The 17,830-nt window shown below is 50.3% G+C and overlaps 1 protein-coding gene across 1 annotated transcript in view; it reads right to left on the bottom strand.

Moving 5' to 3' along the window:
- Positions 1 to 543: 543 nt before the first annotated feature.
- Positions 544 to 17,830, bottom strand: part of LOC118001776 (SPARC-related modular calcium-binding protein 2) — a 156,050-nt gene continuing 138,763 nt past the window's right edge. The window contains exons 10-13 of the mRNA XM_034991920.1: positions 9,633 to 9,732; positions 7,541 to 7,815; positions 3,384 to 3,421; positions 544 to 643 (exon numbers count right to left, since the gene is read on the bottom strand). Coding sequence (XP_034847811.1) covers positions 626 to 643; positions 3,384 to 3,421; positions 7,541 to 7,815; positions 9,633 to 9,732 — 431 coding nt within the window. The 3' untranslated portion in view covers positions 544 to 625. The remainder of the gene's footprint in view (positions 644 to 3,383; positions 3,422 to 7,540; positions 7,816 to 9,632; positions 9,733 to 17,830) is intronic.

The following is a 17,830-nucleotide window of genomic DNA, read 5'->3' as shown; positions in this document are numbered from 1 at the left end:
AGGAAAGATGGCTTTCCTACCAGTTACCAGATGGCTTAGTGGTGACTCCTGGCGTGAACAAGATCTCTGGACAGCAAAACAAAACACACTAACACAAAATCCCAAGAAACAAACAAACCCATGCACTTGTTAGCGGCATGATGAGGACCGCAACAGGTGGCAAACTTCGATGGAAGCTTCCGACGTAGATTCAAAAATGCCGCGGGCACAGCGGATCTCAAAGGGGAGCGAATGTGGCGTGACTAGGAGTGACTGCCCTGGGTGGGGAGGAAGGCACAGGGTTGGGACCACGGGGCCTGTGGCTAAGAGTTCTACTATGTCAACATGTGTAGGATACAGAAATTAAGCTTAAAGCCATTCAAAACACATCTCCACCAAGTGCCGATTTCCAAGGTCAAAAGAGGACACATACATTGTATGTGATTAGTTTTCTGAAGCCCTTCCATTTCACAGATTAAAGCAGTCTGTTTAAATATCTCATTTCTACAAAGTGAATTTACATTTAAAGTACAAAGTGCAAAGACTATGTGTTTTTGTTTTTTGTTTTTTGTTTTTTGTTTTTTTTAACTGGTTTTTGGTGAGGGAGTCTCCCACATGTCCAGGACCGCCTTGGATGTGTGAGCTGCTATCCTTGCTTCCTTGGCTGAAAAAAAAGAAAGAAACAGAGACATCATTAGGACGTTTCCACACCGCATCTGTGAAGACCAAGGCTTGCCTTCTGGGGATGACATAAGCCTACCTGTTGTCAACAGGGCAAAAGCAATATTTTAAAAAAGACACAAAAAGAAAGAGTGCTGGTTTGATAATTTGGGGCGTGAGGATTAATAAAAACACAATGCAAACATTAACTTCCAACACTTGCCTCCATCTCAGTGATCAGGAATATCAGGAAAAACATACTGGCTGAGAAAATTAGCATTTGCTTTAAATATTTTAAATAGATTCAGTACATCAAATGTTCTGTGCAGTCTCCCGTCACCTTGGATTTGTTATACAAAATAATCTTAGTAATCTAATTTATGCTTCAAGTTTGACAAAGGCATCATTGATTTTTAATTTTTCTTTTCATCTGTTCCATTTACAAGTCTCTCTCTCTCTAGGAAGAAATGCAACTTGAAAAGTTTGCTAAATACTGGAATTCTGCACCCTGACTGCCAATTAAAAGTAATTTGGAATGAAAAAAAAAAAAGTGATTTGGAATGAAAAGGAAAAGCCATCTACAATCTTCTAGATCTATTTTCCCAAGTATACCGATTCCTATGATATAAATTGATCCCTGCTTTTGCTTCAGTATTTAAAATAACACTTAAACCTTTAGGAGGCTTCTGGGCTTGCCCTCCTCCCCTGATAAAGATACTAGTAGGTGCTCAGAAGAGAAAGGAGCATATCTCCTGCATGGAGCTAATGGGAAGTTCTGTTTTGATTTGTTATGGATAAAGATAAGCCATCAGCATATTCCTGGAAGTTCTGGAAGCACATCAGAACTGTTGGAGGAGGGGCGCCTGGGTGGCTCAGTGGGTTATATGTCTGCCTTCCGCTCAGGTCATGACCTGGGGTCCTGCGATCGAGCCCCATGTAGGGCTCCCTGTTCAGGGGTGAGTCTGCTTCTCCCTCTGCCTCTGTCCCTCCCCCCAGTTCATGCTGTCTCTCACCTCTCTCTGTCAAATAAATAAATAAAATCTTAAAAAAAAAAAAAGAACAGTTGGAGGACATGGGGCTGACATTTTAGCCCACATCCACGTCGGCGTGGGGGCACTGCTCTGGTCCCGTCTGAGTCCTGCCGGGAAAGAGAGACCTCAAGAAAGACAGCTCGCTCTCTGAATCAGTACCAGCTCCTGGGCCCTCCTAGCTTCCCCTTGTTCAACGTTTCTTGTCTGGTTATTCATATAGTGAAAGATTTCAGTGCTTGGTACTATGTTTGACTCTTCAAAGACACATCCACATATTAAGGAGGGCACGTGTTGTGATGAGCACTGGGTGTCAGCAACTAATGAATCGTTGAGCACGACATGGAACACTAGTGATGGACTATACACTGGCTAACGGAGAAAAGAAAGAAAGAAAGAAAGAAAGAAAGAAAGAAAGGAAGGAAGGAAGGAAGGAAGGAAGGAAGGAAGGAAGGAAGGAAGGAAGGAAGGAAGAAAGAAAGAAAGAAAGAAAGAAAGAAAGAAAGAAAGAAAGAAAGAAAGAAAGAAAGAAAGAAAGAAAGAAACATCCACGGCCTCCATTATTACACCCCGGGCAAGCCACAGCTGCTTTCGCGAGGGACTGAATCCCGGGGTCACAGTTACAGTAACGGCTGGGAAGTCAGTCCATCCATCCAGACACCATAAAAAGAGCTGGAGAAACTGTCTGGCTCCTTTTTCTGGGAAACAGCTGACAAGGGAGGTTCGTGTCTTGAACAGCGTTTACTTACGGTCGAGAGCCCGGGTGGTGATCGTCACCACCGCGTAATGACAACCACCTGCGGGCACCTCAGCTGGGGTAATGGCTTTCAGACCTGCCCTGTTCTAAAGTGTAAGTGATTTGTGGTAGGATTTAAAAGTTAAAACTGTAAACACGTGCTAAACAAAGAAAACCCTATCACACGTTGTTCCTAATGAAATGGTTTTAAATTACATCCAACGTGTGCTTTGGAGGTCTCTACTTAAACCCTACAACAAACACAGGGCTCGCTTTAGGAAATGTCGACCCGACATCAAACAGGTGCAGACAAAATAAAGTACAAATTGGCGAGTGGTCCTAAGAAGGGAGGATTTTGCCTTGGCTTTGAGGGAGGGAGCAACACATCCACTCCCGTTTACCCTCTGGAAAACATTCTCGACTTTGGATGGGTGTGGCATGGGGTGCTGGGGAGAGACAGCAATTTTAATTGCACATGCAATGATACGAGAGTCAGAAACACAGAAATACGTTTGTAAACACACACGGCAGGAAACTGGAAATCCCTTTTGGAGCAGAAGATTTGTCTCATTAAGATCCCCAGATGAAAAGAAAATGTTCACCTGAATGCCCAGAGGATCTCCTGTCCCTGCAATCTCCTTAACAAATTATAAAAAATAAATTGTAAATCCCTGGATAATTGTTTTAAAAAAATTTTTCCACAAAACAACAGGACTTGAAATTTTTTCTAAAAATAACAGAATGATTGAAATTTCAAAATATATAAAAAAAAGACAAAATCTTCAAGTTGATGATTTTGATGGAATTTTGCAAGACTCTTCTTGGTCTCACAGGGGTGTATATATGACAGGTTGCTTCTCCTGGATGGTTTCTTTTTTGGGAAGGTACTTTACTTACCAATTCTACAAGACACTGAGTTTTCATTGCCTATAATTAAACCGGCAAATTATTAATGCTAAGATACAAACTAGAATACTCACCTGTCTATTAGAGGCACTTTCAGCATTAGCTCTAGGGGCTAACAGGGAAACAAAAAAAGACACTATTAAAAACCAAATACTCTTCGGCTAATGAAAGTCTCAATACAATTTTTCAGGAAGGGACCAAAATCACTTTAGGGAAGCCTCATCAACCGGCAACCTTACTGACATGAGAAAACACACACACAGGGAAACAGCACGGATTCCCACCAGTGGCTTCTGCCACGATGTCCACACTTCCTAACAGTACAAATGCTCGCGTCCAACTACAGAAGAATGTTTCGTTTTACCAAAACTTGCAGAGCACTGTCTACAAACCAGAGACCTGTCTCACCCACGCGGAACTCCCCCTGGGGACAGGAGGCCCTGGGCAGTGTGCTACCTTGGTTCTTCGACATCTTTGGGTTTTTTATTTAAATCACAAGAAACTAACATGTGTGGCTCAAAGTAATTTTTCCAAATCCTTGAGGGAAATGGAAGGTGGAGGGAGATGCGTGAGATGCATGGTGTTTGCCCCGTGGCCTTGCCCCGTGGCCTCGCCACGTGGCCTGGGGTAGAAGAGCAGCCTCCCGTGGGCACTGCCAGGGCCCAGCCACGCGGCACTTGCCTTCCTCGCTGGAGCCCCTCCCTCCTCCCCGCCGGCTCCTCCGTCCCTTCCTGCCCACCCAGAGTGCCACCCCCAGCAACACGGGGCCACGCGACGCAAGGCCACATCAGTAGAAGAAGGAGACAAACACAGAGGGGAAAGGAGTGCGTGTTTCTCAGCCACGCATGTGGCGTGGTGTTCCCGGACCGTCAGGAGTGTTTATGCCGTTGGTAACAACGCATACTGAGTGTTCAGGCGACCCCGCGGACAACAGTGCGTCCATCAGGCAGTAAGTCTGGAAGGGACGCAGCAAGCGTGGCAATTTTGTTGAAAGAGAGAATTTGGTCAAAAATGAGTATTTCTTAATTGCTCAGTTTCTGTGTAATGGTCATTTTGGAGAATCATGAGGGAATGATGTAATGGTCTATGAATGTTTTTTCAGAAATATTTCCTTTCCTAGTTGTATCATTTCTCCATGGTTCCAGTTACTTTTTTTCTTTTCTGCTTTTTTTTGTAATAGTGAAAATTTAGATCAGATTTTCCAATAATATATCTTAGTTGCAATACTTTCAACGGAAAATCTTGTGTAATATCATAAATTAGGTGTGATTAGAAAATACATGGTGACTCCATCAAAAACTAATAATGGATTGTATGGCGACTAACATAACATAATAAAATAAAATTAAAATAAAAAAAAGAAAGTACATGGGTTATGACCCCATCTTGTAGTGAAACGTCATAACACACGCACATATTCGCGTACACGCACACAAACATTTCAGGGGAAGATACAGACTTGGGTCTCATTATGTCTAAGAAAAAAGTCACATGTGATCTGTTTTTTATTTAATTTCTGACTTTTTTTAGAATAAAACATGTACTGCTAAGTAGTGAGTAAAGATAAAGGAAATGAAAAGCACTGGTAACAGTTTGCATATTTAGAGCGCCCAAACTAACCCTCTCCTGAGTACTGAGGTTTTTCTGGCTTTTCAAAAGCAATTTCAAAGTACACAAGGCAGGACGAAAGAACGAATTGAAAATTGAAAAGGAAAATGTCAGTAGGAAAACAGTTGGAGAAATTCCTCCAGGAAAATAAGAGTTGCAAAATCCACTAATTATGAATCCAAATCCCCAATGCTCATTTTTGACCAAACTGCCACTTCTACCAAATTTTAGCTGGCTTTTTTTTTTTTTTTTTGGAAGGGGGTTCATGAGCTCTCCTTGGTTGCTAATATGACTATAAAACTCAGTTACATCCGTTGGCGTAGAGCGACCTGAGGAACCTAAGTGATGGATGTTTCTAGTGAAGGATGATGGTGTCAAGGGAGACCCTTCCTGGGCACAGGGGACGCACTCCCGCCCACTCCCTATGCCGGCCCGGTGCACAGACGTGCCCTGGACCCTCTCAAGACACGGCCAGCAGCGGACCAGCTGCACTGCCTGGAACACCTGCCGCCCTGCGAGTGGGCGGGTCCCTCAGCCTCTGTGCCAACACCCACGTCCCGGATGGGCTTCTCCGCAGACCCACCCCAGCGGGGCAGCCAGCCTCCAGCCTGGAGCAGGACGGTCCCGGCCCGCAGTCTGCCTGACCCCTGAGCTACAGGAGATGCATGGCCCTGGAGGATGGGCAGCGGGGTCCGACGTCAGCCCAGCCACCGTGCAGCCCGCTGTTTCCTGCAGAATCTGAACCTGCACAGTCTCCACATTCAAGCTTCTGCTCCATGTCAGCCCGGGCCACCAGGAAGGAGCTGAGTCCAAACATCACAGTCAAGAGCTTCTATTCTCCACAGTTGTGCAGAACGCCTCCCGAGTAACCAAGGAGGTCAACTTGTCGGGAAAGGGCCTGTCTATCCTGGTGAATCCAGTCACAGGCCGGTTCTCTCCAGAGGAGGTACATCAATCATGCTTTTACTTTCTGATGCTTTCCCAGCAGGGGCCTTGCTGACCCTGGAGTGACTGCCCCTATCAGGGCAAGCCAATTCCTACAGACAGGAACACTCAGCCAGGAGCAAAGCAGCCCACCCACAGCCCCACACTCAACCCCCTCTGTGGGGCTCTCCCACTCTGGGCCACTAGCCCCTTGCCCTCATCACCCACAGAGCACGGACCAGACAGCTAGTCCCCCACCCTCATCATCCCAGAGCAGTGACCAGACAGCTAGCCCCACACCCTCATCACCCCAGAGCAGGGACCAGACAGCTAGCCCCCCGCCCTCATCACCCCCGAGCAGGGACCGGACAGCTAGCCCCCCACCCTCATCACCCCCGAGCAGAGACCGGACAGCTAGCCCCCCTTACAACAATATGTGTTCGCCCAAACGAGGCTGTTCTCTGGGACATCACACAGCTATGGTGTTGGTCAGGCCGCCACTTTCTCCAGTGGAGCGGGGTTAAACCGCTGGATTCTTAGATGCCGGAGGGGCCTGAGGGAGGACAGTGTCCCCAGTGCTGCCCCCCTCCCCCCGGTCCCAGGGCCACACTTGCACAAACCATCACACCCCAAGTCGTGCTCGGGCTCCTCTCCTGTAAACTGTAAGGCCTGCAGGGGGAGCCACGCGGGCGGCCCCGTATTTTTGCCACTGGCCTCTAGATACTTCCAGGATGGCAGGAAGTGCAGGTGGTCTCCGAGATCCTGCACACAAGTCTTCCAAATAAAGCCTAAGTTTTCTAAGATTGACTTCTCACGGAGACATTGACAAGGAGCATCTCACAATCACACAGATCCAACCTGGAACCCACTGAGCTGGATGGTGCTGAGTGACCATCGTGACAAGAACTGGGGATGCAGGACAAGTCAGAAGGAACTGGCCATGTGGGCCAGAGCTCGGGGCTCCGTGTTCCACAGCCGACCGGCGGACACGGACAGCCACGCTGAGCATGATGAACCAATGCCCCAGAGTCTACTCTACCCGGGTTTCTATTTCAGAGGTGGTGTCACCAAAATCGGTAACAGAAGAACGGAATCATAAAATACCGGTGATACCAGGGACCTCTGCAAACCCTCCCCAGCACCCACTGCACAAATGAGGAAACCGAGTCCAGCAGACACATGCATGCTGCCTGTGGAGGATGTTGGGGTCCTGCTGTTGTAGGGTTTCTCTCGACAACAGCTGGTTTGTTGGGCCATGCCCACCTTAAAAAGATGCACTCAACTGGTAAATCAGCTAAAACAATGTTTTCAGCCATCAACGTGGCTGGTTGGGATAACAGGAATTATTTAACTGCCTAGAAACAGGCCCGGATGTTCGGTTGGAGTCCACACACAGGGTTCTCGAGTGACTCCCGGTGGTTCCCAGATTTGCACTTCAGACACAGGGACGGCAGAACGTGTTTGCAAAGTCGGCCACCGTGGTCAGAGCAAAGAGGACTTGCCTCAGACAACACTCAGCTCCTCCCCTATGACCCGGCTTCCTTCTGACAGGTTACCGACGGTCTGTTATTACTTCTATGGACAAATGACCTACAAGTAAGCGGCACCCTCCGACCAAAAGGACGATCTACTCAGCCAGTCGAGCAGGTGTCAAGACCTGACGCATTGCAAAGCGCAAAACAACGAGAAAGGCTCTTACTGGGGCGCTTCTTTGCATTTGCTTTACCTTCTTCTTTCGTCACCCCGAGGCAGCCCATCAGCTCTTGCACGGAGATGGATTTGTCGTTATTCACGTCACAGTATTCGACAAACTTCTTCACACATTTTTTGGGTTTTGATTTTTTCCGAAGGAATCTCTTGAAGGGCTTAATCTCCTTCTTGCCAATGTCCCCACTGGAGTTTTTATCCAGTAGTTTGAAGTACCAATGGACCACTCTCTCCTCTAGTGTGTGGCTGGGGTTGGGTTCGGAGAGCCTGGAAGAGCACACAAGGTCGTCAGTCACACGGGCCAGCCGCCGCCTCCCCCAGCCCCTGGCCATCTACGGAAGGCACAGGTGCCCTCCAGCGCTCCCAGACGGGGCGCCCCGCGTGTCTCTCCTGCGGTGCTGATGCCTAAGCCTTTGCTGGTCCACCATCCATACAGCGATTTTGAAAGATAACTTAGAGAAAGGAATTTAGTAAGAATATTTCAGTTGGTTTCAAAATTGCAAATGGCACAATGAATTTCACGTGCTTATTACACACTTGGTGTTGGCCAAGTCTTTAAGGACAGAAGCCCCCTTGTCCCAGGTTCTGTGCTCCATGGAGTTGGCAGGTCAACTTGCATATCAACGCCCCCTACTAAACTCTGGGACCCCAAGGTTCTCAACTCCTTTAAATAGGATTCACTGGCATACCATTTTATACAGTAGGGGTACTGAAAGATGCAAATAAAAATACATCTTAAAGTGGTAACTAGACATTTTCCCTTGGATTAAAAATAAAAAGCTTGATATTTTAAGATATAAACAAATAAAAACTCTCCTAGAAGGTCTGCTTTGAGTCAAATCTTTGAAAATGTCCCACGTGTTAAAACGTGCCTTCGCACTAAGTGGAAGATGAACGCGTGGCAGCATCTGCTGGCCCTTCCTCCACTGACGTCCACAGCTAGATTCTACAGGCGCGGAGTAGAATGTGCTCCCCTGAGTGTGAAAACCTAACAGGTATGAGGCATCCTGATGCGACTGAGTATTTCCAGACTTTCAGAGGAGCTTCTGAGACAGCCATTCATTCATTGCCTTCAGATTAGAGCAATCTTTCCAAGAATATGTCAACTTGAAATGTAGGTCATTTTTTTTTTTTTTTTGCTTTATTAAGCTTGATTTACTGCTTGATTGTGACATTTTCTGTTAGCATTGCTTTTTTTTTCTCTCCTTGAATCTTACTCTTAAGGAGAGAGGTAGAGAGACAGCCTTTAGGAAGCTTTAGATCATGCAGAAGAGACGAGACCATCAAGGCTTTGCAGGCAGAGTGGGGAGGAAGGCCAGCGCTCTAAGGAAATAGGAAGATTCTCCCTCTGAAAAAAGCCTCTTGGAAGAAAAGCATAAACTACTGCTAATTCTCAGGGGGTCCAGGGCTCGCCATGCCACGCCCAGCAAAGCTGGGAGCACCCTCCCACCTGCAGGTAGCTACAGAACAGAAGAGTTTTGGGGATCTTACAGGAGCTCAGCTCAAAACCCCAGACCTACGCCATGTAGCACATCTGCCCCGCTTCCAGAGTTTCAGGAGTCACCCTCTGAGCAGTGTCCGTGTAAATAATGCCACTGATTGTGCATTTGAACCTTAAGATGTAAATCTTATGTTATATGGGTTTTTCTACAATAAATACATACTATGTTTAAAACCTGAATTCAAACACTTTAAATCCAAGTATTAAAATCTACTCGATAGCTCTAAAATGCAATTCTAAGGCTCGAAGCAATTGGAACGAGGGCCCCACATTCTGTTCCTCGCCCGCCTCCTGCTGGCCCGCCACCGCCTGACGGGACCACTGGGAATCCCAGGATCCGGCTCCTCCCACGGTGACATGGCCCTCGGCGGATTAACTGCATCATAGGGAAAACCTGCCGGACAAACCACCTCCAAACGCATGGAGCACTGTGAGGTTCTGGGAGGGGACCCTTTTCCCAGAGCCCTGCAGCGCCCTGAGAAGCTGAGCTGCCTGGGATGCCCTAACGGCTACACCCACTCCCAGCTTTCAGACCCTTGGGGCTTCTTCCCGGCTCCTCGCTCCATCACCGAATGTAACGCACCTGCCAGAGGAAGCGGGGTCGGAGACCGCGTGGACCATGTCAGTGGACAGTGCATCCAAAATGCTCGTCAGAAACTCATTCTTTTTGGCACCAGGACAACCTAAAAAAATAAAGTACATGTATTTTTTTTCGTATTTCACAAAACCCACAGAGTAAGAGAGATCTTTCTCTGTAACGAAAAGAAATGTTTAATATTTGGAAGTCAGTGTGCTGGGGCACCTGAGTGAGCTCAGGTGAATGGTCATTTGAGCACATTGTAATACACATATAGATCTGGATCATAATTTTTTTAAAGATTTATGTATTTATTTGAGAGAGAGAGCGCGTGCATAGGCATGCGAGTGCGGGGAAGGGCAGAGGGAGAGGGAGAGAGTCCCCAAGCAGACTTCCCGCTGAACGCAGAGCCCAGCCTCGATCTCATGACCCATGAGATCATGACCTGAGCCAAAACCAAGAGTCGGACGCTTAACCAGTTGAGCCACCAGGCGCCCCTTTTGGATCATAATTACTGTAAATGACAGGACCTAACACTCAATACATCACAACACGGGACGAAGAGATTCGCAGGCGCTAATCACCAGAGCAGTGGTTTCTGGGGGGTGCTACGACTAGCCAACGTTACATCTGAGGTCCTGGCACTTGGAAGCATCAGGAGGCGCCCCGAGGTCACACTGCTGGAGCAGGATGAGGCTGAGTCCTCTCCAGGTGAGCCAGAGTCCAGGGACCGCACAGGCTCAAGAGTATCTGAGTTCATGGGAAGCTGAGCTTCCTCCAACATACTTTACCTGCAAGACACCACCTGGCTGGCAACCCCTCTTTCCCACACACACGCCGCCGGGACGCCCCAAACTCCACACCGCGAACGCTATTCCCCATCCTGTTTCAGGAGGAGGACAAGAAGGGCAGGAGCGGGCCTGTCTTCTCTGGACTCGGGAGGAGGGGGCCTGGGTGGGACGGTGGTGCCCTGTTACGGCAGGCCGGTCATTCAGATACCAACATGCAACAGTAGGTCACATACGCTCTGGTTTCATCAATTTCCTTCTGACACTTGAGTTTTTGTTATTATTATGCAAGTACTTGTTAGCTGCCGATAGCAGGAATCTATTTACGTCGGTTCCCACTTCATTAAGTACACATGTCAGAAAACAGATGCGAGTCCTCACTGGGGAGAGGAAGAATGGTGAAACAAAGCTGTGTTTTCCCCTCTGATCCAGCTGAAAAGGTGGATTCTGCTCTATGGGGAAAATGCACAGTATTGGGAGAATGTTACTTTTTAAGAAAAAACAATGGTCTACTTAGCTCTTCCCTCGGGGAGGCTGTGGGAGTGTCGCTCGTGATCCGGAAACCTGGGGAACCTCCTGCAGCCACCTGCGCTCTGGCTGGGAGAGGACGGCGGCCTCAGCAGAGGCCGTCAGGGGCAGCGACTCTGCGAGCAGCAGGACCGGCGGCTGTCAGAACACAGAGGACCGGCAGACCGGGCTCCCTGCCCAGGAGCGTGAGGGGGGGCCTGCTGCACAGGAGAACCCCTCCAGCCCAGACAGGCATCCACGGGCAGGAGCGTCCGGGGGGTGTGCACGACCGACCGGCCCCAATGTCCCCGGCGCCCACAGAGGTGGATCCCCGGGATCCCTAGGGCCCGTCAGCCTCAAGACACCCAGGGAGGGATGAGCTGGGGATGAAGAAGATCCTGGGTTTCTGGGAAAAGCCTGGCATGTTGAATCGTGCTCAGCACGGAGCATGGTGCATATATTCTGCGTGGAGAGCATGACCTCGGTGGGGACAGAGCCAGGTCGTTGTTTTGCTGCTGACTTAACCATATCCTGTAAATGAAGTAAAGCAGTGCATGGTTTCTAATTGGAAATGACAGGAAACAGGACTGAGGGCACGCAGAAGCTTTAGAATTCTTTAATGCACAAAGGGGTTAACATAAAAGCTTAATTTACTTTTCTAAAACAAGAAATATTAAATCAATCCTGCTAAAGAGCTTTCTTACTGTTCCATAAAACAGACTGAGTTGCACTGATCTTCCTGCATAGGTAAGGACTGTATTTTGCCATTGAGACGCTCTTTGGTCCAAAAAAGAACATTTTCCGCTTTTATGTGGAAAGACATTGAACTTCCTTTTAAATAAAGAAAATAAATCAAAACTGAGTTCGTCTCAGACAGACAAAGCCACCTCCCCTGCGAGGCCTTCCCAAGGCGAATTCCGTCCCCCAGCTGCGTCTCCCCCGTGGGTTGGCATTAGCAGGGACTGCACCCACAGGTCCCCTCGTGGGGGGGCGTTCTGGCCACACCACGGCGCTCGCCTCACAGAGGGTTGTTGAGACCCCGGCAAAGGTGCTGGGCCCAATCAAACCAGACGGGGCCAGCGTCCCGAGTCCTGGCCTGACCTGGCGGGACCACGGGATCCTGATTTACCCCAGACTTTGGGAGCACCATGGCTACCACTCTAAGGATTATGCTAAGGATGCAAGGATGGGGGTGCCATGTCCAAATCAGTGGGGAAGGTGGGGCTTGTCACCACCAGGGTTCGGGGAACAGAGTCCCACAGGCCCTGCAGGTCAAGGGTCGGGTGGGGCTACAGGTCAGTTGGCCTGAAGGGCAGGAGTGGGGAGGCAGCCGGGGAGAGGGGCCCGGCCTCTGTTGAGTGTCCCTGTCCAGCCTCCGCCACCATGTTCAGTGACGACGTTTGAGAGCACTCTCCTCCTGGATGGAGAAGATTCCTCGTTCTATTCACCCTGGAGTGCTCTTCATCCCTGCACGATGGGGACTGTAGCTCAAAGCTATTTCCGAGACAAAAAGGCAAATGAAAATGTAAAACGAAAAGAAATCAGAAGAAAAAAGTTCAGAACTCTTTGAGGGACTTTTCACCCCATGGGAAGTGACAGAAGTACTGTGACATGGACAAGGTCTCGAAAACGTACAAAAGCAGCCCAGGCCTGGGCAGGAGGGAGCTCGCCCCTAAGCCTCGGGGGCTTCTCCCACATCCCTGCCTCCGTCCCACTGGCCGCTGCTCGGGGGGCAGAGAGACGTTCTCGGGGCCTGCAGACCTGCTTGCTCACCCCGGCCTCTGGGGCCTCGGGGGGGCCGCGTGCCGACAGGAAGGCCGCCCGACAACAACGCAGGGCCCTCACTGCATGGCTCTCCTCCTTCTCTCCCTGCACAGCTGCCCCCAGGGTGGCTCCACGGCCCCCCTAAAGCTTGTGTTGTTAAAAGCACAGCCCACAGGCTCCGACGTAACACCAAGTCACTGTTATGTGGGGACAGCTGTCCGCAGAGTGCGCTCTCCAGCCAAGCCTCGGCCCGGGGGGCACGGCACAGGGGCAGCCCCCCAGGAACTCAGGCACGGCGAACCTCACAGCCACTGGGAGACGCACATGTAGGGAGAGAGGAAACCAGACTGCCCTTCCCAAAGCTACAAGCAGAATTACTACGCCAATTTATTTACAAGTCTGTGGCAAAATCAAGCATGCCACTTAGCCTGAAGATGCTCTGTTGATCTCATTAATCTGCAGAATCAAGTAAAACCCTTGGCACCCAATTAGATTTCCACGAAAACGCTTGAGCGCTAATCCTGGTTTGGGGCCGCAGTGTGGACGCCAGACTGTCCAGCGGCCGCCGTCACTGGTCTCCCGGGCGGCCACGCACCCAGGCTGCGGACGGGCTCAGCCGGCTGCCCCTGCCCTCCCCGTGCACCACGGGCTCTCAGGAGCCTGCTGTAGATTGTGATGTTTAAAAAATCATTTTACTAGCTGTCTTTCAAGATGAACGTGTTTCTCACTTTCTATGAAACGTCCTTATTTTTATTTTTATTTTATTTATTTATTATTTATTTTTTAATGAGAGACAGAGAGCATGAGAGGGAGGAGGGTCAGAGGGAGAAGCAGACTCCCTGCCGAGCAGGGAGCCCGATGCCGGACTCGATCCCGGGACTCCAGGATCATGACCTGAGCCGAAGGCAGTCGCCTAACCAACTGAGCCACCCAGGCGCCCCCGTCCTTATTTTTAAAAACAGAAGCTTTTTATCTAGAAATTATAGTTTCTTCTTTTCCCTTTTTCCTTCAAACAGACATTGATGCATCTTCAGGACTTCTCCCACAATCACATCAGAGAACCGCTCTCTGAATCAAAGCCAGCGTCCCCTTCCTTCCCGTCACCTGGCATGCTCGGGATGGCCACCGAGTGGTGAATGAGGGCCGTTTCCTCAGACTTCCATCAAAAGGAAGCATTATGTGGACATAACCCATATTTGAGGACCCATGTCTGCCAACACTGACCCACGGGTGATCACGTGGGCTCCCCGGCCACGGAAATGGGAAGGGGGCCGGGCCTCGCGCTTGGGTCCTGCATTTCAGTGTAAGTGGCCTTGTGGGGTGGGGTGTCAGGGGCACTGACACTAACTAATCAGCTTTCAAGCATCTATAAAGTTTTGGCTGCCTGATTGCAGGTTTGTTATTTCACGTGCACAGGGAACGGATGCTTTGATACTCGTTGTTGAAAACACAAAATCTGGCAGAGAGAAGAAGGAAACGTCTAGAGCAGCCAAACAACACGGCTGCTGAAGTAAAACCATCTGAGACACGGAGAAGATGTGAGAGCAGAGACGCTCTGAATCCACGGCACTGCGCCGATTACAAACACCGCACCCTTCTTGCACACAGCCCAGGTCGCGGCGGGAGCCCGAGCATCTGCAACAAAGCAGCGACCCAGAGCAGGGTAGGACGGGTGCGGATCCGCCGAGACTCGTGGGGTGCCTGGAGCCACAGGAAGAAGCTTGGGGGGATCTGTAGGATGACACAATCTGACTTCCCGTCTCTGAGTGTCCTGTGAGCACTGCGGAGGCCCAAGGGAGCCGGGCTCCCCCTGCGGCCCAGGGACGGGCTTCCTGAGACAGAGACGGTGTGGGGCCGCGGAGGCCTCCGGGGACGGATCAGGGGGAATCGGGGAGGACGCAGCACTCTGGGGGTTTCCAGCCTGGGTTAAATCAGGCCCCAACACAGCAAGTACGCAGAGAGCGTCCTCTGCAAGACGTGGGCTTCCGTTCACTGCTCGAAGCCCACCGTGGTGGAGGGCCTCTGCCCTCTGCCCTGCAGACGCAGGAGGAAGCCACGGTCCAAGCTGGCTCGGGGTCTGAGTGCCCCTTCGAGATGACGGTATCAGAGGCCTGGGGCTCCCGCCCCCAAGAAGCACGTCCTCCTTAAGCCTCTTGTGAGGCTCACGCCTACTCAGTTTCTAGAACCCAAACTCTGAGTTTCTAGAACTCAGTGAGGGTCCACGCTCCAATAAAAGCCTTCAGGAAGAAGCAGGAAACTTTGCAATTTTAAGATAAAAACAAAATCTCGACTGTAGTGTACTGACTCTAGTTTTTCTATCTTTCCTGTATTTACATATTTTCTATACTTACTTCCATATTTCCTTACTTTCAACATTTTTTCATTATTCTAAACAGAGAGGCTCAAAGGCTCGCGACTGGGCTCTGATCAGTTAACAGTAACACATGTCGGAAATCAGCGTTGGATTGGAAGCCAGGGCCCGCGGGACTCTGGAATCACTCCCGTGAAGATGCGCAGAGAGCCACCACCCACTAGGGGCCCTCCCCATCCCATCCTCGCCATTAAAGGGCTGGGCTGCGGAGGCCCTGGGGGTCCCTCGGCCTGTGACCTTCCAGAAATTCTTGGCCTCTGATTTTAATTCTCTCTTGGTTAGGTCATCTGAGTCTATAATGTGCACTAGGAATTTGAAGTAGTTGGTAAGTTAATTATGAATATTTATCTTAAAGACAAATGTTTACAGTTCCCAAATATTCCTACGTTTCTTGAGGACAGCGCTATGTCACCCCGTTCACTCAATCACTGTCTGCTAACCATACGTTTGGGGCCAAGTGCCGACTTTACCCTCAAGAAGCTCATAAAACGAAGTGTGGGCGAGCACACACGGGGGTTCTCGGTGGCCTGAGTAATAAGGGGCACACCATCTCCATAGTCCTACCTTCAGGGGATGGCCCCACCACCTGCCGTGTAACTGGACACGTCTGTTTCTATGTTTCAATGTCTGATAAATATTTTCACCAAGTCTTAGGATTATCTTTATTGTCCTTTAGAGGCTTTCCTGGTTGAAGGCATGCTATTCTCTCTCCCCGTGTCACTCAGGAGAACAAAACAACTGCTTTCGGCTGAGTTTTTTCCTGAGCAAAAATTTGTTGATGTTCCCAAACTGACAACAACATTTTTAAGACCACTAAAAATAAATAACTGTCCAATGTTTACTCTCAAAGCCTTTGAATCCCTACGGACTTCAGGAAGCCATCCTCACCCTCGTGGGCACGTGACCCGACATCACATAATGGCCCCCCTTAACCCCAGTTCCTTAAAATGACAAAGCCTCAACAGGAGAGAGCACGCCTTTGTTCAAAGATAAGGCAACTGAGAAAGAGACGCTCAGAATCAACACGGAGTCAACGTCCAACCAGAACGAACTCCAACCACACCCCCAAGGCTCATATGTCCTTTGGAAACCGTGGTCCCTTGTGAATAAGCATAATGCGTGTCCACGGGAAACGATTTTGGTACTCTACCGTGTGCAGAAGCATCCTGCGTTTGAATCGGATCTCATTCACTGTCACACCCTCCATGAATGGATCGCATACCCTGGCTTGCATTTCTAAGACTACTTCTGAACTATTTCTGGAGATAACACTGCCTTCCTCTAGGAGCTAAGCCATGCTTGTCGCCATAAACGTAGCTGTGAATTAGAAAAGCCCTGAGGTCCACTATTACTACTACAGACCCGGAGGTAACAGCAGCCGCGGGTCTGAGCTTCCGCACGGTGGACAGCACCCTCAGAGCATGTGCCTGCGACCCGTCCAACGCGCTCAAACACGATGCCCTCTGGGTGAAGAGTGACGTGCCCTTCTGGGGCTACTCAACCGGGCAGAGGCCGGGCCAGGAGGAGGGTGACCCGGAGTGTGGGATGGGTCCGCTTTGTTTGCTCCCCAAGCAGGGCACGCACCCCCCAGCTGGCTGCCATTCTGAGAGGCAGCCGTCCCCTCTGAAAGCCTGGCATCCTCCTGGTCCGGGGCTGGAGGGAAGGAGTAAGCAGCGCGCTCCAGGCTCAGCGACAGGACAAACGTGCACCTCGTGGACAGTCCAGAACAGTTGGACTCTATCCAGGGGTTCAGGAACAGGCTCGCTTTCCTTTTTTTAACAGATGCAATTTAAGGAGTGCTTTCCATTCATACAGAGAAAACTTCCTTTCAAACTACTAGCTCCTTTAATTTTACTTCCAATAGTTCGCTCTACGGTGTTACCGCTTCCATATCCATTGTGAGGAACTTAAGAAGGAACGCAGGCTTGACAACAGGATACACCGCCCGTTTATTTTAAAATCGAAACCTGGGCAAACTCTTCCTTCACCGTCATAAAAAATAAGCTTCCAACCTATGACGTGCTTGTAATTTACATTTTATAGCACCAATGACCTTGACTGGACCGCAGATGGAGTTCCCTGTCACTCAACTCCTAACGTAATGTCTGGTGACAGATGACCCCAGCCACCTCCGTGACAACGGGAGCCGGGCTGTGTGTGGGTGACTGCAGGTGAGGCCGCCAGACTCGGCGCTTCTCCCGGCTTCCTGGGGCACAGCAGCAGCAGGGCCTTTCCTGTCTCCGAAACAAGCAACAGAGCCGTGGCCGCCCCACAGCCTTTGAGCTCAAACACGACAGGTCCATTCTGTAAAACCACAATAGAGTCACGTTCAAATAATGCTCGGAAACCACCTGAAAGCCACCCGCACTTCTTAAAGAGGTGGGGGAAAGCAGAGGCGAGGCCGACCGGGGCCTGGAACTCCGGGAGGCTCAGCCCACGAGGGCGCCGCTGACAGGCTGCGCGGGAGACCTTCCCCGGGGCCTCGGGAAACCGGCCGCCCTCCCTTCCAGAACGAGGTGAGGGGCAGCGCTCTGAGAGCCCCGCTGAGAATCTCCCGGTCCCCGCGGCCACCCGCCTGCCAGCGTCATCACCGCCCACACGTGACGCGCCGTCACTCCACACCCTGAGCACCTGCTGAGCCAGGGGACAGACGCGCTATCGCAAACCTCGCAAGAACCCTGAGATGTGGGGGCACCCCCTCATTCCCTTCGCAGTAACAAGCAGACAGCCCCAGCAGGAGCGGGTGGGGGGCACACCGGGCTCAGACCCCCGGC

This window comes from Mirounga leonina, unplaced genomic scaffold (assembly GCF_011800145.1).
Source record: "Mirounga leonina isolate KUSES-001 unplaced genomic scaffold, KU_Mleo_1.0 Mir_54, whole genome shotgun sequence".
NCBI classification, from domain to species: domain Eukaryota; kingdom Metazoa; phylum Chordata; class Mammalia; order Carnivora; family Phocidae; genus Mirounga; species Mirounga leonina.
This window is presented reverse-complemented; position numbering and strand designations above follow the sequence as displayed.